The 27352-nt window shown below is 39.5% G+C and overlaps 1 protein-coding gene across 3 annotated transcripts in view; it reads left to right on the forward strand.

Moving 5' to 3' along the window:
- NFKB1 (nuclear factor kappa B subunit 1) overlaps positions 1–27352 on the forward strand; it is a 60247-nt gene that overhangs the window by 17097 nt on the left and 15798 nt on the right. For 2 of the 3 annotated variants that reach the window (XM_076336817.1, XM_076336818.1), the window contains exons 4-13: positions 5281–5321; positions 7934–8032; positions 15244–15392; positions 16939–17102; positions 17862–18020; positions 20009–20113; positions 22009–22100; positions 22676–22814; positions 25294–25416; positions 26485–26574. In XM_076336817.1, the coding sequence (XP_076192932.1) occupies positions 5281–5321; positions 7934–8032; positions 15244–15392; positions 16939–17102; positions 17862–18020; positions 20009–20113; positions 22009–22100; positions 22676–22814; positions 25294–25416; positions 26485–26574 (1161 nt within the window). The remainder of the gene's footprint in view (positions 1–5280; positions 5322–7933; positions 8033–15243; positions 15393–16938; positions 17103–17861; positions 18021–20008; positions 20114–22008; positions 22101–22675; positions 22815–25293; positions 25417–26484; positions 26575–27352) is intronic. The other variant, XM_076336819.1, reaches the window with a different exon arrangement.

Below are 27352 nucleotides of genomic sequence, written 5' to 3' on the forward strand. Positions count from 1 at the left end.
AGTTACGTGGTTCAAGTTCTACTTCTACATCTAAATCGAGAAAGAGAAGTAGTCTCTGCGTGCCTTTAGTGACAAAAGGATGTATCTATAACAAGTGCCCTAACAGTGCAAACTGCAGGACTAAGCTGTGTGTTTAAAACACCACCAGCAGCAAGGGCAGTATGTCACAAAGTCAGCCTGTTCTTTGGCTCGTTGGGAAGTATCCTGCCTTTGAGAGTTAGGTACTAATCCTCAGTGGCGTTGGGGATGGAGGGAGCACTATCTGTGGCATGTATTTAGGCAGTGTAAAAGCAGATACGCATCAGTGTGATGTCCACTGTGTAGTGGAGGGACAAAGTGATGGAGGAGGAAATGAGCAGAGCTCTGAGCAAAGCATTTCATAATTTACTTCCTCCTGATTATACAAGGCCATCTACAACCACGTAACGTAGCAGTCTGTGTGCCAGTTAGAGATGGTTTTGGGAACTGGTTAATTGTTTTGTTTTTTAGAGGCTCTGATCTAACTAGCTGTTGGCATTGAGGTGTTGTGGGTTTTTTATTGCAGTCAGACTAAGCCTGTGAAATTGAAGCAGGGCCATCAGCAGCTGAACAGTATTGCCTGGAAGCTGCTAAAATTACGGTTTTCTGATATTTCTTTAACCTCCTCTGCTCAACCTTCTGTGATGCTTGCTGTTGAGAAATGAGAAGGGCATAGAGGCAAAAAGAAGGCACTCACAAAAAACTTCATTTCATATTTTTTCAGTGAGAGACAATGTTAGGAAGAGATTCAAGGAAGCCTGACCATCACCAAAAATTAGACGAGCATTCAATTTCCCTGTCCCATAGCAGTGGCCCTAGTCCTCAGAAGCATGAGCAGACTTGCATACTGCTTCTGGTGTTTTTTCTAGGTATTCTGTGCTTGTGTTTTGAAGAGTGAACTGAGGGAAGAGAGGGGTTAAGCAAAGCCCGTGTGCTGCTTACTATAAACATCATGCTTTGAACGCTGCAGAGCTGAGATGCAAGAGAGTGTTCCTGTGCGGGTGAATCCCTGCGGGGGAGGATATACAAATGCTACAATAGGCTTCAGGAAGGATAAGACACTAGATCTAGAGTCTGAGCTTTTAGCAGCAAGGTACCACTGCCAGGATGGACACAAGAGGATTGGTGTTGGATTTAACAATCAAAACCTAGAGGCTATGAGCATTTTCATCCATGTCCACAGAGCAAAATAACACACAATTACAAGGGTGAGATGCTTGTTCTGGGGGACCCACTAACAGAGAGAAGGTGAGGGGTGGACTTGACCACAGCTGGTTGCACATTAAATTGAATGGCATCAGGTGCTAGGCAAGCTGTTAGATAAAGGACCCCACTAGTCCTACGGTGCTGCTAGGGTTGCAGGGATATCCCACCAATCTCACAGACCCTTTTTTCCTTGACTTTGCTGTGAGGGGAAGAAGGAACCAAGAGGCAGCTGAAGATGGGTGCTCCCTTGGGAAGTGTGTATGCAGGGTGAGGCCTGTCAAGAGGAAGAAAGAATGTAAGTGGTAGGAGTGTCAAGATGCAGGAGGGCCTCTGACTCAGGCAGGAAGGAAAATGAAGAAATGTAGCAGTTGAAGAAGACGTGGGGAAGTGGGACTGTGACTCAGGCTGGAGGGGAGGCAGTGGGATGTGAGTCGGTCTGTGGCAACTGAGGTGAGAAGACAGAAAAGGAAGCACTGAAGCATACCCAGGATGTGGCAGTCTGCACCAAACACCCTCCAGGCTGGAGGACTGCATGTTTTAGTTGCAGTTCTTAGCCGTCCTGACTGCAGCAATGCCAGGCAAATCATGAGCAGTGCTCATGTCAAAACTTGGCTCTTGGCAACTGTGAGTCTCATCCCTGTGTAGAGGCCAGCTCCATGACTGTATGCTGCTTCAGCCTCTCTGTAGGGCAAAAGTAGAACTTAAGCTATGCATTAAGTAGCGTTCCTTCTTGTGGTTGTTTAACACTTAAAAGGGGGTTGCTCGTTAAACAAGAACTTGAAGCAAGCAACTTTCCAGCCTAGAACAGAGGTGCAAAAGATCATCACAAATCTCATCATTATTATTTCCTCTTACAAGGTGTACATCTTCAGGTTCCTGCTGTCTGCTTAGACCAGACATGCCTACTAATAGAAATGAAATATTAAAAACTTCCCTGTGCAAAACGCTAAACATCTTTTCTTTTCCCCATGGGAATGGATGAGAGAGAGAAAGAAGGAACCACACATAACCAATGTTAGGCTCTCTGTCTAATGTACTTCTGGAAAGTATTTAGAGTTTAGTGAAGACAGCTATATGAGACCTTTCACTAAGTAAAATCCTTTATAATAGTCAAAATAACATGCCATTTATGCTTGGAAGTTACCTTGAATATTGCTGCTTTATTTTTAAATAGTATTGCAGATGTAATTAAGTGCCTTGCATTAGAGTGCCTTCTCTGTACTGTTACTTTGACCTTGTTTAGATGCTATACCGGGGAATTACTTAGTCATTGTAAAAAAGAAGATATTTTGTCACAAAACCCGAAGGTTAAAATAAGACCTCACAAAATTTTGTTTTAAATACATTGGTATATGATTTATATAATCTGGATTAATGATAATGGGTATCTAATTTGCCTTTGTACATTTACACTGCACCTTTTTTGCACTTTCCTAGTATTAGTATGTAAGATATTTTGATTTTTTGTATCAGTATATTTGTATGCTTTTTATAAGCTTTTTTCCAAGGGGGCATAAGAACCACAGTCCTAAGTTTTCCATTTTCCTGAGTTTTCACAAGTGCCATGCAAGGTGAAACCATTTCAGCAGTAAGAAGAATTCCCCTTGAGCTTTCCAATATGCCAATATAGTGTATATCCCTCTCTTAGGAGTGTGGATTTCCTTATGCTGAGGAAAAGTTGGAACCTGGATCTGCTGCATCCTGGGGGACTGCTGCAGCCACTTAGCTGTTGGATGAAAGAGCGCTTCCTTTTCTGGCTAACATTTAAGAGAAAGCAGTAGTATTTTGTGCCGATACTAACCCCATGTATATGCCTTGAAAATGAATTCCTAAGGGGAGAACAGCCAAAGAACAATTACTTGGCAGATCTTGCCCTGGAGGCTTGGTTGAAAGTTGAACTACACAGTTGTATATTAGGTGCATTATTTCTGCCAGTGCCCAGAAGATACAAGGCTTCTGGATTGTTAAAGTATAAAATATTAGATGCCTAAAGCATGAAGAGGTTTAGATGTCTGTGAACAGAGGTCTTAAATTTAAGTGCTGATACAATGCTTAAATCCAACTTGACTCATCTTGACTCCATGTTACAGACAAAAACTGAAACATAAAACCACACCAAAGCTAAATATTACTGTCTTTTAAAGTTTCTGAAGTCCAAACTGTTTTTCATGCTTTCTAATGTAAGATGATGTATATGTGGTCTTGAGGCAATTGTTTTGCATGACTTCAAGATTTTAATTATAGCACTGTTTACTTTTTCACGGGAAAAGTGTTGGCCTTGGGAAACAAATGATCTTTATATGTGAAATTGTTGTGACTGACATTTGCAATATAACTTTCACGTGAAGTTAATTCAGTTGCTGAGTCAGCTAACTTCAGCAGCAAAATACTGATTCCATCTATTAGCATATTTATCAAAGCTTTCATTTTGAGAGAAATGTTAACCTGTTCAGTTAAGACCTGTGCTGACTAAAGACGTGAAGGTCTATTTTATTAAAGTGAAGTTGTATCGAGGAGCTGAGAAGGATGCGTGTAGTCATACTACAAACTATAAATTAATGAATCCTCTGCCATTTTTAATTATCAGTGAACATTAGGCCTACTGGCAAATTAAAGTTGATGCAAGTATGTAGTTCTGTGCTGAAGCCAAGTACTACCTAGTTGAGGTAGCTGGATGGCGTGGTACTTGCAGATGGTGCAGTTGTTCAGAGGCAGATCACACCTGGATGTTGGCAGGCCATGGTATGCTTTATATGCTTGCAGGCTCTGCCATATAGCTGTGGCTCGTCTGCTTTGGAGGTTTCACATGTCCCAGTGAACTTGCTTGATTCCTTAGCATTAATACCTTTAATAGAGTATAAGTGATGATACATAATTCCAACAGGAATATAGCTGGCAAAATATTGTGTAGGTATTCACAGTGAAGCTGTCATTTGGGATCTGCTTTGATAACAATTGAATTTTTAGCACTGAAATCTGAATCTTCTTCTCTGCTTAGCAAGAGGCAGGGAAAGAAGTCATACCTCAGAACTGTCAGTTTTCAGACTGGGGAGTGGCTTGCATTTTAAGTAGTATTTCACAGCTGTGCATCGAGAGCGCTTTCCTTCTTGATGTAAATAATCTAAACCATCAGACTTGGAGCTAAGCTTTGATCAGATGATGAATTCTTAACTCTGGTGGCACCGAGTTTTCATTGGATTTAGGGCCCACTCAAAGGCTAATTTAAACTGGTGAATTTTGAATGAGGTTTGTGGTATGAAGTTAGCCACTGTTCAGGGAGTGGTGCAAGACTGAAAGTTGTTTAAGGAAGGCTTCTTTGAAAGACACAAATAGAATTTTAATAGAACATTGTCCTATGTATTGGCATTGTGCTCAAAGGTGGACCTCTATAGAGTCTGCATCTGTAGTCAAATAGAGTGTGTTCAGTTTAGAGGCACAGCAGAACAGTATATTTAAAAGTGTATCTGAAATTATTAAAAGAATGTAAATTGTTTAGTTGTCTCAGTTCCAGGGTGTTTTTTTAAAGCAGTTCTGACTGTTAGGGCATGTTGAGACAGCTTAAATTCCTCCTATATTCCCATACCTCAGAGCTTCCCATTGGCTGCCTCTAGACTTTCAAAAGCACCTATTCAGTAGGAAGCCTTAGGGCCAAAAGCTTGTGAGTATAGTATTTAGAGCCCAAGGGGTTTAAATACAAAAGTTAACCTTAGCTCGGGAAGGCCAGGCTGCTTGTCAGTGGCAAGGGGAGGATCCTGTTCTCATTCACCCTTGAGTCTTAACTGAGTGATCAGAGTTGCCCATTTAGGCACTCTGAGCTAAAATTAACTTTTTTGAGTTAATCCTTCCCTTCTTACTCCATTGGTCTTGTGGAATGTTGGAAATGACAGACTGCCAAGTGATTAAATTAGTTATTAACATTTAAGTTCTGAAGGTGCGTAGGTGCTTCCAAAAATTTTATCTCAAGACATTCAAGGACATCAATTTTACCCCTGTAACTTATATGTCTTAGTAACAGAAATATAATTTCTATTATGACTCTTCTTTCTTTTATGTTAGCAGATGGACCGTATCTTCAAATCATAGAACAGCCAAAACAGGTAAGAACAACATTATATTTTGAAAATCTTTAAGGTAGCTATGTCACTATATTTAGCTTTGAATAAAATTATGACAAGATGAGGAAAAAAAGTATTGAAGAGGTTGAACTCTCATAAAAAATGTGGCACTTAACCATGAGCAGTTTTTCCTCTCACTTTTGTAGTTAAATCATTTCCTGTTTTGTTCTGTTTTCATCTTTGTCTCTCTCTGGAAGTGTCATAAGAAAAAAAAACAAAACCTGAGGGTTTTAAAAAAACGTCTTGCTAAGTATAGACTCTTCATCTTCAAAGTGACTCTTACAGTACCCTAGTATTTTGAAACTAAATGGTTAAACCAAACATGGAAGATTTTTAGAATTTGTTTCATGTTTCTTGAAACACATGAAAGAAAAAATAAAAATGTTTCATTCTGTTCCTAAGTTACAGGAACTTTTGACTTGTGCTTTGTCATCGTAAAGAAATTCTGTTGTCCTTTGAGATTCCTTTTGTCACAGTTGGCTGTTTTGAATAACCCAAGAAAAATGAAGATAAGTGCTTGAATGTAACTTTTTTGTGACTGTGTAGCGAACACTCACTTATGCTCCTCCGACAGTATGAAAGTCATCCCAATGCACTGATTAGTTTTCATGCAACTGATGTACAAAGTAATTGCTGGGTGAAGATTGCCCTGAAGTAAGCCAGGGTGGTGTTCCCCTTCAGCTGGTGGCATCAGCAATTCAAGTATTCCTCCTTAAACTATTACAGTATGGAGACCCCTTTCCTGCCTCTCCCAGTCAGTTGTATAAAATCCTACCTTATGGAGCTGTTAAGTAGACGGGAAGAGGGTGACTAGAAGCTGTCGCATCCTCTGCTTGGTCTTCTGCAGAAGCATGCCGCAACCCAGTCTTCCTTGTAGGAGGTGGTAGAGAACATTTGTTTCAGCCACACACCAAAGACGTTTCTGTGCTTGAGTATGGGACACTTCATGGTCATAGGTGAAACAGCAGTGTACTGTGAATTCCTGGAAGAATACTCTTCCTTCTCATTTTAGTTCATCCCAAATCAGGCCGTGTCTTTGCATGGCGGAGCCTACAGTGTGCGGTGCCTAAGGAGAAAACATTGTTTCCATGCATGACTTCTTAGCAAGCAGCTCCTGTAGTGGAGTACCCATGTGGCAAGCTGGGCAGTGGTTTACAACAGGTGATTTACAACAGGGTGATGAGAGTCATCCATCATCCATCAGAGTGCTGTGCTTGTGATCATTTTTGGAGCAAAGAGACAGCTGAGGGGAGTAAGACTGTATGTGTGAAAACATAGCTAGGATAGCAAGGGCAATAGACAGGGTAAGGCCACACAGATGACTGCTGGATCTGTTGGACCAAAGGCATAGAGGTGAAGAGAGACTGGGTCGTCTCATGCGTCATAACTGCAGAGGTTGCCTTGCCTTTTGGACAACTTGAGTTCAAGTTCATCATAGCTGGGCATTTCACTTGCAATACAGTCGGTCACTCAGTTCACCGTAGGAAGGCGCATACGTGCTTAAGGGTGAATTACATTGTCTGGTCAGTATCTGAATAAAAGTCAGATCTTTCCATTTGCCTGGGAAACAAGTTTTTACACTGAAAAGGCTTCAGTGAGATAGGTATTTAAGCTAATGATTACAGAGCAATTTTTGAACCGTGTTGTTTACTGTCAGCTAATACAGACTTTGAATTCAGATTTGTCTACTATTAGAAAGAAGCTGAATGATTCTTGATGAAGGATACAACACTAACTGGTGCTGTTTGGACAGACACTGGGAGCACTATATAAGACAGGGATTTTGCCAGAAATTACAGGACTGGAGAGTAGATCTGAAAGTATTCAAAGTTGGAGGCCACCTGAAATAATAGAGTTAAGTAGAGTTAGAGTTACCAAATACATTTGCTTAAGAGTTGCATCTTTTGTGCCTTATAGATTACCCTGTAAATTAAAGGGGATGTTATTTCCTACAAATAAAAATGGAATAAATGGACAGCTGTACTCTAGAGTGGTTGCTAATATCCTGCAGTTCCCTAAAGTATATTCAGACATCTATTTATGGAGCTGAGATGAAAACCCAGCCATTCAAAGTCCCCTGAAGCTTTTGTGCTGTTTCTGGACTCCACTCGGAGATACAGCTTTCACATGCTCTTCCCAGAAGGAGGAAGCATTTCTGTTTTATCCCTGTTCTTTTCTTTATGATGCTTTGGACTTCCTTGATTATTAGTGGTTTCAATTCTCTCTACCTAGCAGCAATAATGGAAGAAAGAGTATCTGCTCTTGCATTCTCTGTCTTTTAATTTTTATCTTGTTTTGAGAGTATAAATACTCTGCTTCAAAATACCTTCACTTACTGGAAGAAAAATTTTGGGTTGTTGCTGTGTGTAAGAGTGAGAATAAAACAGTTTCTCCAGGGCTACAGTTCAGTGGTGCTTTGTCAGCCAGCATTCAGACAGCATTTCAGGGGTGAACAGCAACTTTTTTGTTTGTGGGCTGTTTGGGCAAGTCTTGTTTGTGTGTGTGTGTGTGCACCCGTGCGTGCGTGTGCTTTTTTTTTTAATTTAGTTTTGTTTCTAAACAGCTTTCAAGTTTCTTTTCCCTTATTTCCACAGAGGGGGTTTCGTTTCCGATACGTATGCGAAGGGCCTTCACATGGTGGACTTCCTGGTGCTTCTAGTGAAAAGAACAAAAAATCATACCCTCAGGTCAAAGTAAGTACATAAATCATTAATTTTGCAGGCTGAGTGCAAGTGCCATATGTATGTGTGTAGGACCTTACTGCATATCAACATAAATTTGTATGAAATTACTCAAGACTGACTGCATTTCAATCTCAACTTTCAAAATGTAATTGATTTTGAAAAGGAAGTTGTCTTCAGATTTGTGGAGTTATTTTGGCACCATATTTATCTGCTAGCAGTTGAGCAGTAAGCTTTCCTGCACCTACCACCTCACTGCCCTCGTGCAGACTAATGGAGCTCTTCCTTAAGGTGCAGTTTTAGCATAAAGCAAGGCCTGAGCTGCTCAATTACTCCACTTTTAGCATACTACAAAGCATGAGTCTGGTCAGTTATTCCACTTCACTCTAAGATGCTATTTACCAAGTTTTCCTTCTTTTTCTGGTCATGATACTCCTTATTCAATATCTCTAGAATACTCCGTTCTTGAGGGCTTAATTCCTTTAAAGTCAATGGAAAACGTCTCATTTTAGTAGGAGCAGCGTTATGTTCAGGTGTTTGCTGAATGTTTTTTGGGGCTTTTTTCCCCTGGAAAAAATGCAAGGTTGTTAATGAAAGGAACATTCTGTGCTAGCACAATATGAGGATTATAACAGTGGTGATTAATCATTCTAGAATTAGAGAAGAACTGTCTTTGCCTATGGTTCTTGCAGCAAATTCTTTTTCCCGTGGAAGTGGGAAAAAGATATAGTGTCTTTTCAGTATTTTTTTAACTTAATGAAAGTCTTAGTCTTGGTATTGCATTACCTCTTTGAACTATTGCACTAGAGATTGTCTCATGAGGAGCAGGGTTAATATATTTTAATTCTGGTGTTACCTCTTACTCTCTCCTTTACGGGGAGAGAAGGGGAGGAAAGAGTGGCAAACAGTCAGCTTCTGTCTTGGTGTGTGCCACTCCTCAGCTTTCTCTGCAGTATGCGTGTAGTTCTTCTGCAGTTCTTGAGAAAGGCTGGAGTTTGGAACAGTTGCATCTCCATAATGAATCAGTATGCGCATGACTCAATGGAAAATAATCAGCATTGGCTGAGATAGCCTAGGGTGTTAGTCTTGTGAATTGAGAAGAGGCTGGGAAAGCTGATTGCATGTAGCCTTGCAAAACTCCTATGAAAAATTACTAGCCCAGGCAAAGGATCTACTTGCTTTTCCCTTTCCTATTGTGACGGTAATGATGAACCATTTAATGAAATTTCACTGGTATGTTCAGATATAAAATAATTTACCTCAATTGAGCCAGATCTTTGGATTCCAATCCAATCTGTATTGATAATAATACAAATGATATTTTATAAAGGTGTGAAGGGTCTCACAATAGCATGACAAGGAGATATGCAATGAGGAGTTATACAGGAAATGGAATTTCTCTGTGAGTAAACTAGAAAGCAAAATGTTCTTTGGCTTTCCATCAAACCTTGTGTTTTCATTGATCATCAGATTTTAACTTAATCTAAAGCTTCCCCCACACGCACGCGTGTGTCCCTTCCCCTCCCTCCCTCTCGTCCTACTGTGTACATCTGGGTTTTTTCTAGTACAAATCCCCACATGGCAACACCTGCTGGGAGAGGCTGGCGAGGGAACACAACAAGTAAATTCCTCAAGGCCATTGCTTGTTAGTGCCTGTTCTTGATTCAAGTGGTGCCAGTAAAGACAGAAGTGTTTCACACCTTTTCCTGTAAGTCTCTCCTGTATTTTGTCAAAGGGTGCTTACCTTGTTGTAACTGAGGTGAGCACAATTGAAGATAGCTGGGTTTTGTTGTTGTGTTGTTTTGTTTTGGGGGTTTTGTCTGTTTTGTTTTTTACTCTTGTGCCGAGGCTTTCACCATAAAACCTCCATTAGTTGATCACAGTGCTGTGAAAGGACAGTAACGTGAGCTTTGGCTGTACTGTAAAAAGGAGGTTTTGTGACAGATCTTTAAACCTTGGCCATGGTATCATCAGTGCAGCTCACCTTGGGATCTCTCTTCTGCTTGGCTGACTCTGCACAGAAAGCTGATGTAATTTACCAGTAGCTACCATGGGATATCCTGAAAATAGACATCTTCAGTGCACAAAAAGGCATTGTGGTCTCCCTACTCCCTTTTCGTAGGATTATGGATTGAAGGCCAAAAGAAAACACATTTATCTGATATGACCTCTTGCATAATGTGGACTGTTCAACTTCACCCTTTTTTTTCCCTGCACCTAGTCCCTAACTTGTAGCTGAGATGGAACACGTGAAGATGTATCTTTCATTTAAAGGCTGGAGCGCTGAAGACTTCGCTCTGTCTCCGAGCAAGATGTTTTGGTAGTTAATTACATATTTAACCACCTCCTGTATAGTATATTAGGAGATGGTGTAGGTCAGGAGTTAGTGTAGCAGTTCTGCAATGCCAGTCTTTACACTTAAGACAAATCTGCAGTGGCCAGCAAGGTGGAACTGATTCAAAACCTCTTGTTTTAACAGCACAGTAATGACAAATGGGGTCTAGATAACAGTAGTATTTTTCTATAATATAAAAAATGGGGTTAATCCTTATGGTTTATGGAATTATATTCCTTTGTTTAACCCTGCCTTTGCTAACAGTAATGCTAATATCATGTACAAAACTTCTTACGTTTTCAGAGGATTTTATATAACTTTGCGTATAGTTATGGAGAGCAGCGAAGTTATAGATACTGAACATGTTATAATGAATTTACATTTCATGACAAGTTTCATGATTACAGTAGAAACCTACCTAAAATCCTTAATTTAAATTTCATTTTCATCTGTTTAGTGTAAGTAACACAACACTGGAAAGTTTTACTATCTAGAACAGTTGAAATCAAAGCTCCTGAGCTGCTTAGTCATCGTTAGCTTTTTGTCCAGGGGAAAAAACAGTTGATAGTACAAGAAGAAAGAGTAAAACTCGACTGTCTAAAACTATCACCAGCTTACTTAACTATCTAAATTTTTTATTCATAATTTGCTTGTTTTTATGTATTTGAAAAACTGTGAGAAAACTTGTGCAGAAAATTTCCACTGGCCGCCTTACACGTTTACCATGTGTGTCCTGATGCTGCATACTGATGTTAGTGTAGGCATATTCATGTTTTACACTGAAGTACTTGATCCAGTTTTGGGTGTGAAAAGAATTTGCTGAAAGTAGCGGTGTGAAGAAAATGTCCTGAATTGTCATCTCCCTGGGGGCAAATCTACGTGGGTGGCTGCAAACTAAAGTTGCCTATTCTCTGTGAGCTGGATGTAAATCAGCTCCAGCCCAGAGGCCGAGTAACCGATTGCTCAGAGGTGTGCCCGAGCTAATGAGCACCATCTCTCTGCTGATGAGTTTGGACATTGTGCAGTTCAGCTTGCGAATTGAAGCTGCATACCAGTTAGGCAGCCCTGAACCCAGGCACCTGAACAGAACTGCCCATCCAGTCATGTCCTGGGGCTATCCTAAATTATAACTCAATTTGGAGATAAGCGTTCTTACTGAAATCGGGGATTTCATCACATACTTGCAAGTTCAAGAAGGAAATTTATGGAAAATTAGGCAAGTTACTTTGTTGATGAGCCTTCTTGGTGAAGAAAGCAGCGTACTTGCTTCCCCCCCCCCGCCCCCGGATTTAAATTGTAGAGTGACAGATCGCAGATTACAAGTTAAAAATTCATTTAACAGCTGAATTAAGGAATAAACATGAGACAAGAATGAGCAGACCTTTTGTTACAAATCTTTACCCCTCTTAAAAAACTGTACTGAACCAAATTCAGCCAAAGCTAAATTCAGTGAGATTTGTGCTTTTTACTGTTACGGTTAATTTGGCTGAATATAGGGCACCGAGTCCCTTTAGTTGGGCTCCTAAAGGAGAGCACCTAACTCTGTATTTTTGGCGTGAGAGTGACCTCACGTGCAGAGGATCGGAAGATCTTAAACCAGCTCCCATTGGTTTAAGTTATTTTACATTGTTTATTCTTAGACGTCTAAGTAAGTATTCAGTTGCCTAAACGATTCGCACCACATCTGAAATATTTTGTCTTAAACTAGCAACTGGAAAAAAAAAAAATTATGCTGCTCTGTGAAAACATGCTGTTTTATAGAGGGCGAGCAATGCCTCATCTGTGGAACACTTTTTGTATGTGCGTATTGAGGACAGCACTAGTCACGCTCTGAAGGTTAGGCAGGATTGGGGTTATAGTTGCTGTAACAAAGTGATTAGAAAGAGAAATAGGTATTTTTGTAGTTGCTGGCTTTGTAGGTTTGACATGGTCTTTTCCATCATTGGCTTTCTGTCGTTGACCAGTTGGTTTCACTTCTTGCTTGTAAGAGTAACTGGAAAAAACATCTTTGAAGTAGGAAAACGTTCTTACAAAGTTTTTGTAAAGTTTCAGAAACTATAAAAAACTGGCTGGGGTCTGGATCACAGGAGGATGTGAAATAACTGAAAAAACTTTCAACTCTTGTTTTGAAATTGACTCAATTTCAAGTTCACAGGGTCCTTTTAATCTCTCAGACAAATCTCTCTCGAACAGAAATGGCAGATAAATGTGAGCCCGCAGCATTTTAACTTTATCAGATTAGATCAATTGAATGCTGCTTCAGTACAGGATGTAATCAAGTATTACAGCTATGCTCTTCCCAGGAACTCCTTATTTTCTTTTTTCTCCCCTATCTTTAATTTGAAGTTCAGTAGCTAGTTTTTCAGATCACAGCTCTGATTTTGAGCAGTACGGCACCCACATGCTATCTCCCTCATGTTGAGTATATGTTTTTGTGTCAACACCATAATCCTTAGGTTTCTATAGATATTCAGCATTGTAATATGCTTGTCTACCTTTTAATGCCTTTGATGGTGTTTTTTTTCTTACGTAGAAGGTGCTAGTCATTTGTATATCTTAGTGCCAGAATAAATTTTAAGTTAGTCTGACATTGTGGTGTTAATGATTCAAAGACACCGAAAAATTATTTCAGGCTTAATTTATGGTACATAAGGATATTTAACCACTGAGGCTATTTTGCTGGGCACTGAGATAACCTGGATGTCTCAAAATCAAGTAGGAAAGTCTGTCTATAAGAAATATAGGTAGGAAACAGTTCAGGGACGGTCTGTAGCCTTTGCAGCATAGGACATCAGCCTGGATGACGAAAATAGTCCTTTCTTGCCTTATGACCTACATAAGATATTACGTTTTAAAAACTCTTTTGTTTTTCCCCTGAGAGAGACTACAAAGATCATGCTGAGCTGAGTAACAGGGGGAGATTGCAATCTGGTTACCGCTGCAGTTACATGTTCTGCTTTCAGAGGCTGGAAAGTCCTTGACGTGCAGCAGTCCTACCTACAGTTTCACTGTGGTTTCTACAGCTGATGAACGATTGTCTTGAACTTTTCTGATGTGATACTAGAACACGCGTGTTAATCATAATGAATATAATGCTATAGATGTGCTGGGAACTTTATAGCAGGGAAGGGCTTGTTTAGTGAGGGATAAAATGAAAATAATTTTTTAAAAGCCGCCCTCTTGAAAAGTTAATTGTGGTAGTGGTGGTGACACGTAGCACCAAACACAATCATTTTTATTTTCAGATGACTTTGTGAAAGTTACATAGGGATCCCTGCATTTTCTCACTGCTGGTAAATGGTGGAAAAGGTGAAGCAGTGATTATTCTGCATCTCTGTATTGTTTCAGTCCAGGAGGGGTTACAATTTGGAAACAGGAGGAAGCATGAGTACCCCATGTTTTGTATTTTAGAAACTGCTGCTTGTAAAATGCACGTTAATACAGTATTATACAGTTAACTAGCAGGCAGTGAGTAATGAGAGGACTTTCGCACACCTGTTCCTCCTGGAACAGCTTTTTCATAGCTGGGATTTTTTTGCTTTTAGCAGTGAAAAGGAAGACAGGGAGGGCACGCGTTGTAAGTATGCAGAGTGTTTCAGCTGTGATGGAATGGGTTCAAGAGAGGGGTTAACTGGAGTGAAGGAAGCTAGCAGGACTTAGTAATGTGGTGAAATTGTGGCAATCCCTGGTTATCAGCATTTTATCAACAATATAACCTTAAGTATTCAGTTCATCACTTTAATGTTTATCGTGATCCTTTAATACCTTGGTTGATTAGATCTGTAAGCTGCTGTAATACAAAGAACTTTGCCCAAGGCAAATTAGAAGAAAAATTAGAGGAGGAGGGAAAAAACCCCAACCTTGATAAAAGGGTTAATTAAATGAATTGGAAGGGAAGGTAATGTTTGCTTTTTTAAAAGTGGGGTAATTATATATTCAGCATAATTTGAAAGTGGTGCGTAACCGATAACTGACTTGAAGAATATTACTTGTGAGGAAAGAACATAAAGTTCTAAATAATACATGTAAAGCAAATAACTTACCAATGCGCTATGTTATTAGTAATTTTAAGTTTGTTTTTGAGGCATCACTTGACATCACAATTTTAAAAGCTATTAAAAAATGTATGGTGATTAGAAACTATAACAGGGGAAAAAAGGCTTTGTAGTCCTCCAGAGTTGGCTATACTAAGGCACCCAGTTTATCATAGTTCCAGTCCTGCAACATCTTAGGTTGGGATTTAGCGTATGTCCTCATGTACACTTAAGGAAACATTTACTGGACTGGGTAATGTGTGTTGATGTGGCATATTGAACTAACAAAATACCTATGAATATAGAATTAATTCACGTTAAAATCTCTACCTGAAGAGTCATTGTAATGAGACCAAAATGTTCTAAAACAATCATAATATTAAAAATAATTTTTTAAGTGTTTTCAAATTGGGCAAAATAATGCAGGGGTTTTTGTTAAATACGTACATTTTCTGTATGCTTCTTAACATGTAACAATGTTTATTGTGAATTCAATGTACTAATTGAAATTTAAGGAGAACAATGTGGAGTAACTGGCCAGAATGTAAAACTGAGATTCATGATTTGGGAAACAGAAGGTTGCTTTCCTCTAGCTTTGTTTTATTTCTTAACTTTTTTGGCCACTGCTCCTGCCATTTGTATGTCAAGTTTAATTACAAAAAAAGTGTTGGCTTTTCTTTGTGATGATCTGGTACAGTTAGTTTGTCGTTTGTATTTCATGAGTAAATGCATACACATTTCTCCTATGTAAGCTTGATTGTACTTAGCTGACAGAAAGTACTCAGCTGGAATCATTACTTGTTTCATTAAAAAAACCCAAACAACCAACCCCATTTTTTTATATTTATTTACAGATCTGCAATTATGTTGGACCTGCAAAAGTAATCGTCCAGTTAGTTACTAATGGGAAATATGTCCACTTACACGCTCACAGCTTGGTGGGTAAATTTTGTGAAGATGGAGTATGCACGGTTAATGCAGGACCTAAAGATATGGTTGTAGGGTAAGTCTGTCAACTCATTTGTAAAGCTGGGCTAAGGGAGAGGGAATCAAGTATAAACACTGTAAGAAGCAATACAAAAATACTATTAAGAGGCAGCTAAGTGGAGCACTAGTCTTCACGCTCTGAGCTGTGTTTTGTTTGTATCTTAAATAGAAAAATAAATGGGGTTTCTGTTTACCTTTGTAGAATTTGCCCTAAGCAAGCTAAATAGGTTTAAGTGCATAATTTTCACTTAGAATTTGTAGAGTTTCAATCTCTTGGTGTGCAGTCCAAATTTGTATTGTAAACCCATTCTTTAAAATGTAAGTAGTTTCGATCAAAGAGAAGAGACTGTAAAATCACTAAAGAGAAGCTTTTGTTACCATTTTGATCAATGTTTTACTTTTGCTGAAATTTGCCAATAGGATTATAGTGAAGAGAGAAGCATTAAGGAAATAGGGTTAGTAAATTTGAAATTAATGTAAGACATGTATAAACATGAAAATACTAAATGAGTCAAACTTTCTAAGTTTAAAACAGTAAGATTATAGTGAAATTGTAGTTTGTCTGTTCTTGTTTAATTTAAAAGAATAATTGTTTATATCAGTAAATGGAGCTGAGGCTCCTGTCTACGTTTTCAGGCTTAGATCAGGTTTCATGCTGGCTGTGAGTTTTAGTTCTGTGATCTCAAGAATGTCTTTGTTGGTGAAGAAGATGAAGTTTAAAAAGCTGAGAAGGTTGGGAGAGAGAGATTCTTTTAAACTGTAACTTTTGATGTCCAAGCCCAGTGCACTAACTTTACCAAGCTCAACAATTTAAATAGCTTTATTTGAAATGCTCCTTTTCATCTTGAAAAGTTTGGCTCATTTCCTAACCTGTCTTGTTTTTCATCAGATGTTTAGGAACAGCTTTCCTATCCTCAGTTGACCCACATGAAAATTGAGTTATTGTCTTGTTTTCATACTTCCAGATCTAATTGATTTTTAAATGTGCCAGGAGATTTTTACAAAAGCAGATCTTGTATTATGGAAGTTTTCATTCAAATAGATACCTGAGGTGTCTTGCTGAATGTCCAGAGCCTTGCTTAAAACATTTCCTTTGGAAAATGTTGCACTGTTTTTAGCTTCTTAGCTTGCTCTCCAAATCATTTTGAACGGATGGAGCTTATTCTGAGTAGTTGCTCTGCATAACAGCCATATAGAATGACATATTAATGTCATTGCCAAGACAGAGCAAACAAAGTGTGACAACCAGATTTTTCAAATGTTTTGTAAGTTGCTTCCACAGTGTAAGTCTAAAACCTAATAGATTACTACTTATGCCATGGGAAAATCCCATGCACCCAAACGATTGCTGCCATATAATGGTGCCCATTTTACGTGTTTTGTAAGCTTGGCTTAATTTTTCTTGCTGGAAAATTTGCCCTCAAGAATTAATAGTGCCTAAGTAAGCCTACAGAGTCCTTCCATTGACTTCAGTTGTGTAGCTCCCTCTGTAAGAGAGAGACTGCCTGCTGCAGGTTTGGCATAAAGCATTAAGAAAATATTCCTTGATCAAAATTTGGCAGGTTTGCAAATCTTGGAATACTTCATGTCACAAAGAAGAAAGTGTTTGAAACTCTGGAAACACGCATGATAGATGCTTGCAAAAAAGGGTACAACCCGGGACTCCTGGTGCATCCTGAACTTGGCTATCTGCAGGCAGAAGGATGTGGAGACAGACAGCTAACTGGTATGTAGAAATGATGGCCTGCTTTTAATAGGTCTTTTACTAAAAACAAGTTTAGCTTCTGAAAACACAGATTCCTAGCCAGAAAAAGGCCTTGGGTAGTAAAACAGCCTGTGGCTATGTGCTTTAAGAGGTGGTGTGTTGTTGCCGTGTTTTAGGGAATCTGAAAGAAAGAGTCTTTGCTGTCAGCACGCACATGAGAATGGAGCAACTTCCTTCCATAGCTGCCTGTACCCACCTCTGCACCTGTATTTCATTGCTCTTATCCTGTTTGATAAGCTGATAGTCATTTTGCAGTATTGCTGCAAGACATGATATCCTTAAGTAACTTGGGGACCTTCTTTTGAGAATAGCTGTTTCATTCTAGCTGCTTTTCACCCATATCCCTGTAAAACCTGTGGTCTACGTTGCTTTCAGGCACTGTATAGAGGCATTCAAATGTTCTTAGTGGCGGCCTTTGTCCTTTTCACAACCTTTATAAATTGAGAGCAGAAAATAGTTGTTTTCTATATGTCTCTTAATTATGTATCTTATCTTAAATAACATCTGATGCACAAATTGCAAGATGAATGCAGTATATTGTGAATAGTTGCTCCTCTCTGCTTAAAAAGAGAGAAGCCAGTGGATGCCGAATGGAAAGGAAAACATTTCCTTGCTGTTGGTGCTTTTTGATAGTAATGTTTGGAAAATGCTCTCTCTGTTTCGTTATGGCTCCCCTACCCCTTGTGTTAATTCATCTATCTGTCTACTTATCGGTTCCAGAACGAGAAAGAGAAATTATTCGTCAGGCAGCAATACAGCAGACTAAAGAAATGGATCTCAGTGTGGTGCGTCTTATGTTTACAGCCTTTCTCCCTGACAGTAATGGTAGTTTCACACGGAAACTTGATCCTGTCATATCAGATGCAATATATGACAGCAGTAAGTATATTTGGCTTTCATTACTTTTTTAATAAGGGGCAAGCTTTTGTACATACAAAAATGATACGTAGATATTGCTATATGTAGACTCATCTAGCCCTGCTACTTGCTTGTTATTTGATCAATAACAAGTAAGTAGTCCATGGATAATTGGCCCTATGTCTATCCAAGTACACATGGTATCATTCTGGTTTTTCATAGATGGTGATGTAAGCCGTAAAGGAAGATTTTATTTTGCTATTAGCATGTTTAATCCTGCCACTTTTATTATGAGGATTTTGTAAATTCTTGTTATATTCATAAGAAGTGCTTGAATTTTGCGGAGTTTTCAGTTGCTTTCTATGACAAAGCCTTGTCACACAAGATGTGAGGAAAAAATTACTTTGCTTCAATCCTATTGAGAATTTGACTCCTTTCAGTTTTGCTGGCTATCTGCTTGTCCTTGTTTTGTGAGACTAATACAACCAGAGTTCTCAATCCATTTCCTTTAGACCTGTCAGTATTTTTTATACTTCTGTTACATCCCTCTACTTGTCTTTTTTCTAAGTGAATCTTTTCACTTCACGTTTTCCCTTGCGCTTTTTGATTCTACTTACTGATCTTACCTGAACCCTTTCTGCTGCCTGAGTTTTCCTCCCTACAGCTGTGGATTACCATGTTCCTGATAGTCATTCTGTAATGACTCAGAAAAAGTACAATTTTTTTTTCTTTGTGCAACAGTCATGTCTGTATCATCGCTTTTTAAGGACAAAGACTAGATGAAAAGGTATTAAATGCAACTGTTCTAATATAGTCTATTGCTTGCCATTAATTGGGGAATGTAGTGATGTAGCACAGCCATCTTGCATACATTCACTGAGTGAAAAAACGTGATGTCTCCTGTTCTTACGGCACACATGAGCTGCATTTTCTGGATGAGGAAACACAATCTTTTCATCTGGAGACTGAGGTTTACCAAACAGTGTCTTTAAGGAATCTTGATTTTCATTAGAAACAATTACAGATTCCATTTGTTTTCATTACTTGTATCTCACCCCTGCATAATGATAGAGAATATTTGTAAAGCAAAGAGGAGGAGGAGGACAAAGCATCAACAGACGTAGAGCGTGTGTCAAGCCATGCATATAAAAACAATTGAAGTTATCCTATCCTTCTGAATCTGACCATCAAAATTTTGACTCCAACTAAGGAGACTAACAGAGGGGAAATCTTGTATGCATGTTTCTGCCGTTTTAAGTTGCTACATAGATGTCAGTTACTAGTTTCTGAGCTCCCAAGGTGAATTCTTGGTGGTTAGTTCCAAAAGGTTTTTCTCAGGTTTTTGTTTTTCTAATGAGTATTAGCACCATTCAAGCCTCTTCCACAGAACAGACACAACTTGTGCTAGCATAATGGTCTATCACAGCTGCTTTTACTTATCAGATGATAGTTCTGTCTTGAGGACCAATAGGTATCCATTGGTGCCTCTACTAAGATCTGTGGAGGTGGGCTTTTTGATCACAGTCCAGTATGTTGGCCGAGGACTGACAATGCTTTCAGGTAAGCCACAGTGTAAAGCAAAGCATTGCATACTGCATTCAAATAGTGAGATACAGGGAACAGCTCTCAAGAGTGTCACGCTGTCAAGAAAGCAGGGAAGAAAAAAGTTCTCTCGTAATGTTCTCTCTCTTGTCATAAAGTTAGTACTAGTGCAGAGTGCTGGATGCAATTCACTGCTGTGCTACTTTACTAGTGCAGTAATTGCGCTGGAATGGCCAGGGCCTTATTTTATAGTTCACAGTTCAGTCAAAGCTTAGAGGATACAAGATTATGCCTTTCAGATGAAAAACTGTTGATTTATTCATGTTAAAAAAAAACATAGACAAATTTAGGTAGGTTGTATTGGAGGCTTGTCTTTCTATTGCATTTCTGTGTGTTGTGCTTGGGTTTTTTTGAAATCTAAAACTGTTAGGAAGGTAAGTGTTTTTCTTAATCTTTCCTTTCAATAGAAGCTCCCAATGCCTCCAACTTAAAAATCGTAAGAATGGACAGAACAGCAGGGTGCGTAACAGGAGGGGAAGAGATTTACCTTCTCTGTGACAAGGTTCAGAAAGGTAAGAGTCCTGAGTATTAAAAGGCACACCAGGGTGTTCAACTGGAGTACACGTGAAGCCTGCTGTGCTGCCTTAGTATTCTCCCGCTCTGATAGCACAGCAGGATTGGTAAGCACTCAGCCTTTCTGGAAGTCAGGCCAGCAGTCCAGAAAATTAATAAATCAAAATATTCTGTTGCAAAGCAAATTCAGTTTGTGTTGCCTCCACAGAGACCATGTGATCATCTTTGTTCTTCTCAAATTTCTGCCTTTGTGCATGTTCTGGGTTTTTTGTGGGTGGTGGGTCCTGGGTGATGTTTGACTCCATTAACTAACACCTGCTCTGAATTATTTTAAAGTTTCTGATTTATTATTAAGTTCCTGATTATAAAGAGTAAGTATGAGCGTTCTCTATTAATCACCGATGGGAACTAAATGCGTTCAGCACTGCTGCTAGTAACTTCATTTTTATGTATATGCTAATGGTAGAGACTACTCAGTGTAAACAGATACTTCTCACAGACTCATTTTGGTAATCTCTGCTCATGGCTATGAATGTGTCAGGATTGGGCAGTGTGGATTTGGATGCTTTTGGTTTTGGATAGGAAGATAGGAAGATAATGGTTAATGTGGTTGGTTGTAGTATTTGGGCTGAACTAAAAAGAAAAAAACGGGAGTGAGGGTAATCCTTTGCGTTTTTCAGCTATAGGCAATACCTGGGACTCCCTGGTGTAGATTGCATGGTGGAGTGGGTGCCCTGTTCTCACCTGTTTGGAATCGGTCCCTGCACATGTTAAAATCACACTGACGTTTTCTGTTAATACAGGCTGTCCTTTTCCACCTCTCTTTCTGGCAAATGTTCTTCTACCACTTAGGAAAGAGAGAGGGTTTTAGGGGTTTTGAAAAAACTGTTTTCCTTCAGTGGTGTATATACCCTCTGCTATCAGAAGGACTGAGATGAAACATAACTCTTGTGCACGAAATAAATAAATAAATGTCTGACTCAGTGGAAGCCCTGAGGTGGGGTTTCCCCTCAGCCGGATCGGGGTTTCCCCTGACCTCATTGCTCTCAGAAACCTCCTGCCTGAAGGAACTTAAGCATGCAGGACAGCAGGACTGGAAGCGGTGGTTCACAGTCTTGAGACTAGCAGGTGGTGGATCAGAGGAAGCAGTCTGTCTGCTCCAAAAGCCTCTCCTGCGTCAGTCACCCTAAGAGGGAATAGGCTTTTTCTAGCTTTTTCTCACCAGGAGTGCTGGGGAAGGAGTATGCTAGTGTGATATTTCCCAGCTTCTCCTAAAACCAGAAATAAATAAATACAAAGAGAATGAAAGAAAATTTGTTTAGAGGAGCAGAAGCCAAATCTCATGTTTCTGGCCCATGTTGTGTTTGGGGGGTGAGGGATCACTGCTGACGTGCCGCTCGCTCACGCCCTTGCCGTCTCTCAGAGCTGCAGCTCCAAAGTGGCACTCTGCCAGCAGCAAGCGGAACTTTAACTGTGGTACTTCAGGTTTTGCTACAGTTTTTTGAACTGAAACTGTTGGAGGAGAGAGGGTGGTTTCTACGTTTCATGCGTCAAGTTCTCCCCTCCCTACACGTTTGTTCCAAATAAAGCTCCTCTGGAATGTTTTATAGCCCTAGAATAGGAAGAGGTAGTGAACCTAGTTCTCCTTTTACTGCTCAGTAAATAGAGAGCAACTTCAGTGAAGTCATTAGAATTACGCTGTTCTGAAATTGATGTAAAAAATGGGTTATTTATGGTGTTTTCATAAAATGGATAAAGGTAATTCATGTATTATTCATGTAATATTATCATCCAGCCAAAATGTAACCGTGTTGATTTTTATCTGAAATAAACTTAGCCAAAGGTTAAACAAATGCACAAACATCCCAAAGAGTGTGTCTTTTACTCTTCGCAGATGATATTCAAATACGTTTCTATGAAGAGGATGAGAATGGAGGTATTTGGGAAGGCTTTGGAGACTTTTCTCCTACAGATGTACATAGACAAGTAAGTAACAGACCATTTGTCATTTGTTAATGATTTTCTCATCTCCATAATAATTAGTAAATTAGGTGAAAGCATCTGTATCCCGTACTAACCTCTTCTTTTGTTGGTTACTTCCTAGTAATAATACAATCTTAACTGTTCTTTAAAGATGTACATTAGCTAACTAGGCAGGTTAGGAATACAGTGCAAGGAAATTGGGAGATAGACCCATTGCTTTAACATGCACCAGTGTAAATTGGGATAGGATACATAAAAAGCTCTCAGAGCTCCTGTGAACACACTGAGAAAGCCACAGAATAGATGCTAAATGATGAGGGGACAAACAGTGCAGTACTAACATACATGATGTGGTGATACTTTGCATGGCAGTTCTGTCTTTCCCAAAAGGCTTTAGGTATCGAACTCAAAAGTGCAACTGAAAGCTAAAATGGAAGTTTATTGTTGTAGCAGCCTTTTGCTAAGAATTGTTGCCTCCCAAGCCGCAAACCAACTCCTGCAAAATAACACGAATGTAAAAGAAAGCCATCAAAACCCGTGCTCCATGATAGATGTGCTTATCATTGTTTCCTTCACAGTTTGCTATTGTGTTCAAAACACCCAAGTATCGAGATGTCAATATCACAAAGCCAGCATCTGTATTTGTACAACTGCGTCGGAAATCTGATCTAGAAACAAGCGAACCAAAGCCTTTTCTCTACTATCCGGAAATCAAAGGTAATTCATTAAACCTGTTTTATATATCGGAAACAGAAACTGCAGGGTCCCTAGGAATGTTCTTAATAAGATAGGACTTGTTGGATGAGGGATTTTTTTTTTTTGCTGGTAGTTATTTTTAGAAAATAGGTTATTTGCCTCCTTGTTTTGTGCAGAGCTAATATGAAAAGTGGTAGCTCTCTAATGCTGTAATGGGGTTTTAGGTTTTTTGTTGGACTGGTAGGCAGTAAATCCGTGAGTGTTTTCGTAGTGAGGCTTACTCCCTGCAAGTTTCCTATATGCATGCATGCCTGTCCATACAGTAGATGGCACTCTCTTCCTCTTGAGTTTCTGCAGAGTAATATCTGAGGACACTTTACTGTCAGTACTTTCAGATGAAACCTTAAACCAAAGACTGGTTGGTATCTGGTGGAAAAAGTATGAATTTTGCAGTTCTCTCCTTTTACCATCATGCCTCACAATTTCATTGATGTTTTTGAATTTTCCAATTGCCTGTACTAGTTAAGTAAGCCCAAGACACTTCTTGCGAGAGTAGGGAAAGTGCTGGTTCAGTCTCGTGTGTTAAAATGTTAGTCGCTTAGCAGAAGTAGAATAGTTGGCATCAGACCTGCTTCCTAAGTTGTTAGTGAAAAGAAGTTTAACTAGCAGATCTGTGCCCCTTAAAGTCCACATTTGAAATGTTTGACATGAATGGCAGCAGCAATCGTGGTTTTAAATATCAATAATGTTAATGATATGGAAATGCCTTGAGGCCCAAGTCAGAATTGGCGCTTCATTGTACTAAGACAGTAATCTTTCTGCTTAACACTTTACCTGCCTGCAGGTTACACTGTTAATTCTGAATCTTGCACGTTTTCAGTGCCTAGCTTAGAGCCATGTTAAAATCAATACTCTGTCAAACTCTCTGAAATACGTGTGCATCAGTGATAATGGACTAAGGACAGCTTCAGGAGGGGAGGGGTGGTGGCTGATGTCCAAGTGAATCTACTTTATACCTATTATAATAAAATAGCAGAAAGCTTGTATTCACAAAAACTTCAGAGTTGCTAGAGGATTTTTGCATTGGTAATGGTTTCAGGAATCTCTTGCACAAGTTTTATGGAAAGTGTACAACTGCAGAGCAAAGTTGCCAGATTTGAAGCAAACTTCTTTCACGCGCCTCTTAATGTTGAATTAATTTTACTCCATTGTTATGTGCGTTTTCGGATCCCCTACACAACCTAATCATGAAATTACCATTTAGGGACTGTTTTTTTCCCTTGTTGCAAGTGTTCACACAAACTTAGACATGTGTATGTGGATTTTTTGTTTGTTTCTCTGACTAGATTGCTCTCTAGAGTTTTCTCTCCTCGTCAGTGTGAGTATGCCTGGTGCGTGCATGCATACATACTTACAGATCGTGTACGCCTGGAAATAATGCACTTGTACTTTTCAGTATGCTGTTTCATGTATTCAGCTGTCTCATTTGATGCACTGACTGATGTGCCTGTGCATGAAATTTCTTTTTGTCATATGGCTGTTGAAAACTACTAGATCGTTTAATGAAGAAAGGATATTTTGTTCTTTCCTCAACAGTTCTACTGGATTTTAACCCCTCTAATGTTTGTATCCCTATTTTTATAGCTCTTGTCATGACATTTTCACTTTCCCTAGTCACTGGGATACTTCTTTTAAATCTTTGTGTTTTGCTTTCCAGGGGGGCTAAGTATTACACTATAAAATATTTAGGCTTTTTTTTCCCTACTGCTGCTCAGCATGGTTTGACAGTATTATGTCCTGCCTGAAAATAAGCGATCTTTATTCTGGTGGCTTTTCTGATATTTTAAGTAAATCATTTCAAGCAAACGTTGTTTTCACCATTTCTTGCCATCCTGACCCTTAAACAGAAGTTCAAAGGGCACTGCAGGTACTCTGCACTGTTGGAAATGAAAGTGCCTTGTGATTTGCTGACCCTTTGATAAGGGTCCATTTCTGAAGTAGATTTGCTTAGTAGAAGAGCCTGTGCTTATATTCCCCAAAGGCAAATTTTCTTGAACAAGTTTGTGGTTTGGTGTACTTGTGCTGGTTTATGACTTGGCTTAGACATAGAAGAATTTTGGGACCACTGATTTCCAGGGCTCTAAGTACATGAGACGCTTTTGAAGGAAACTGAGCCCCCTGAGACGTCTCTGCACTTTCCCTCCCAGTCTGAGCACAAGGCACCTGATGTTACTGAAGAGACCACGCGGGCCCGAGCGATGCTCTTGGTCTCGCGGGGGACTTGGCACTAGCTTGTTTCTCACAGGAATTCTCACTGCTCCATTACATACAAAGTTGTTCTGTTATTTGGAGCTAGAAGAGTAGTTGACTCTTCTACAGCACTCTGCATTTTCCTTTATAAACTAGTAAACTTTAGTAGTGCTTTCTGTACACACATCCTGTTCTGTGCATGGCCACCAGTAAGAGTGACTCCTTATCCCGTCTATTCCTTCTAACCCAGATAAAGAAGAAGTGCAAAGGAAACGACAGAAGCTCATGCCAAACTTCTCTGATGGCTATGGTGGAGGCAGCGGCGCAGGAGGCGGTGGCATGTATGGAGGGGGAGGTGGCGGTGCTGGCTCTGGTAAGGCAGCAGTTTTGGGCAAAGAGGGGAAGGGGTTCTACTTTGAGAGCAGGACAGATGTTTATTCTGATTTTTAAAATGCAGTGAGGATTTTGTCTCCTTCTAGGTAGGTAAGACCTGACTCTCCTGTCTTTTGTACCAATGTTACTCATTCCAGTCAAGCATCTCCTTGTTTTCTAAATATTTCTTCAGCTCCTTTGCCTTCCCACTTGGATATAAGGCTCGTGGTGACTTTTTTCCCTCTTCCTTGAAGCTTTAAGTCACAGGTAGCACCTTTCTAGTTGAGGGAGTCTGAGTCAGGAATCCATCGTGCCTTAGCTTTGTTGCTTCCTAGGGCCTCGAAGGCACTGAAGTTCATGAGACAGCTCAGCTAAGTACCATCTTGGATGCTTAAAATTAAACAGGTTCTTAATTGTTTCTGGGACCAGGAGTGGAATTTGGCAAATTAACCCTGTTAGTGCAAAGAACTGTTAAAAAATTTGCGATACTATTTAGTAGATTTTCTATTGTGCTCTATCTTTTGAAGCCAGAGCATATCTGAGGTGCAGGATCATAAGAGCATTGCTTTGATTCTTGCAGCAGAACATTAAAAACCTGTAGATCAGCAAATGTCATCTGAACCACAATACCTTTGGAACCCTTTTTTTTAGAGCAGGGGACAGAGCAGCAGTTTTCAAACTGTTACATGCATTGCTAGCAGCACATCTATAACATAACACTAGAATACAAATCTGTTGTAATCACAAAGATTCAAAATCATAGAGGTAGCTTCTGAAGTCTCAGTTGAGTTTTAGATGAAGCATACCTAGTGAGAATACATTTGTGCGGCCTTATGGGTGTTGGGATAGAGAGTGTCACTAGCCAACTGTCTAGCATTCCTTTGGATTTTTTAAGGGGTGGGGGAGAGTTCACCTTCAGTCTGGAAAATTTATTTTAATCGGATGGAATAAAGCAGGAGGTATGTAGAAAACAAAATTTCAGTTCTTTAGGTTCAGTGTTCTTCCAGATGGTGTTTTCATTGCTTTAGGGTGTAATTCTATTAATTCTTCATCTTTTTCCTTTCTTTAGGGTTCAGTTATCCCTCATATGGATACTCTGCTTTTGGAGGGATGCACTTCCATCCTGGCACAACAAAGTCCAATGCTGGAATGAAACATGGTAACAGTAAAAATGTCGTTCTTGCAACAGTTGAATTGAGTTTGACCATCTTTATTTTCTTCTCCAGTATGAGCTGAAGTGTCATGCAGGTCTAGCTAAGCGGGCTGGGGAGGGCTATTTTTTCCCTAGAATCAGTCTCTTTTCTAGAACCTCTGGCAGCAGAGGGGTTTGTGTAGATTATACTGCCCTGCTTCTCTTTAATTCTCTCCAAGTCTACCTTAAAAGCTGTGTGCATGTTCCTTTTTACTGCTAACTCCTGAGAAGCAGTCACCAAAACCCCTCCACGTGCTTCTATATTCCGTGTATTTTTCGAGCAACAGCCCTTTTGTTTGCTTGAACGTGCTGATTACAAGTGACCCAAGGACTAGGCCAGAGAAAAAGTATCTTCCTTTGTTGCCACAGTCTGGTACTATGCAGTAGCCCAGAGAAATAACATAAAAGTCAATGGAAAAGATTAAGTTAATAATAAGGGCATTCTTGGCTTCCTAAAATAGGGAAGTCATTTCAAATCTACATGTTGAATACTCTGTAGTTATTTCCAGAGTCTCAGGGATGAATTTTCTGTCAGAAAAACAAAAGTAAATCTCAATAATTCTGCTAGATTTCCTGGGAATACTTCAGACTTGCGTTCTGGTACCATAAAAAGAGAGGTATATCTGTTATTATTTATCAAAGTTTATCTTTAAAGCAGAGGCTGTCAAAAACATAACATCATTTTAGAGCAAGTTACATTGCTAGGCCTGTCCGTGTGCGTTGGCACCTGGAGTATTATGATTCA

Source organism: Aptenodytes patagonicus, chromosome 4 (assembly GCF_965638725.1).
Source record: "Aptenodytes patagonicus chromosome 4, bAptPat1.pri.cur, whole genome shotgun sequence".
NCBI classification, from domain to species: domain Eukaryota; kingdom Metazoa; phylum Chordata; class Aves; order Sphenisciformes; family Spheniscidae; genus Aptenodytes; species Aptenodytes patagonicus.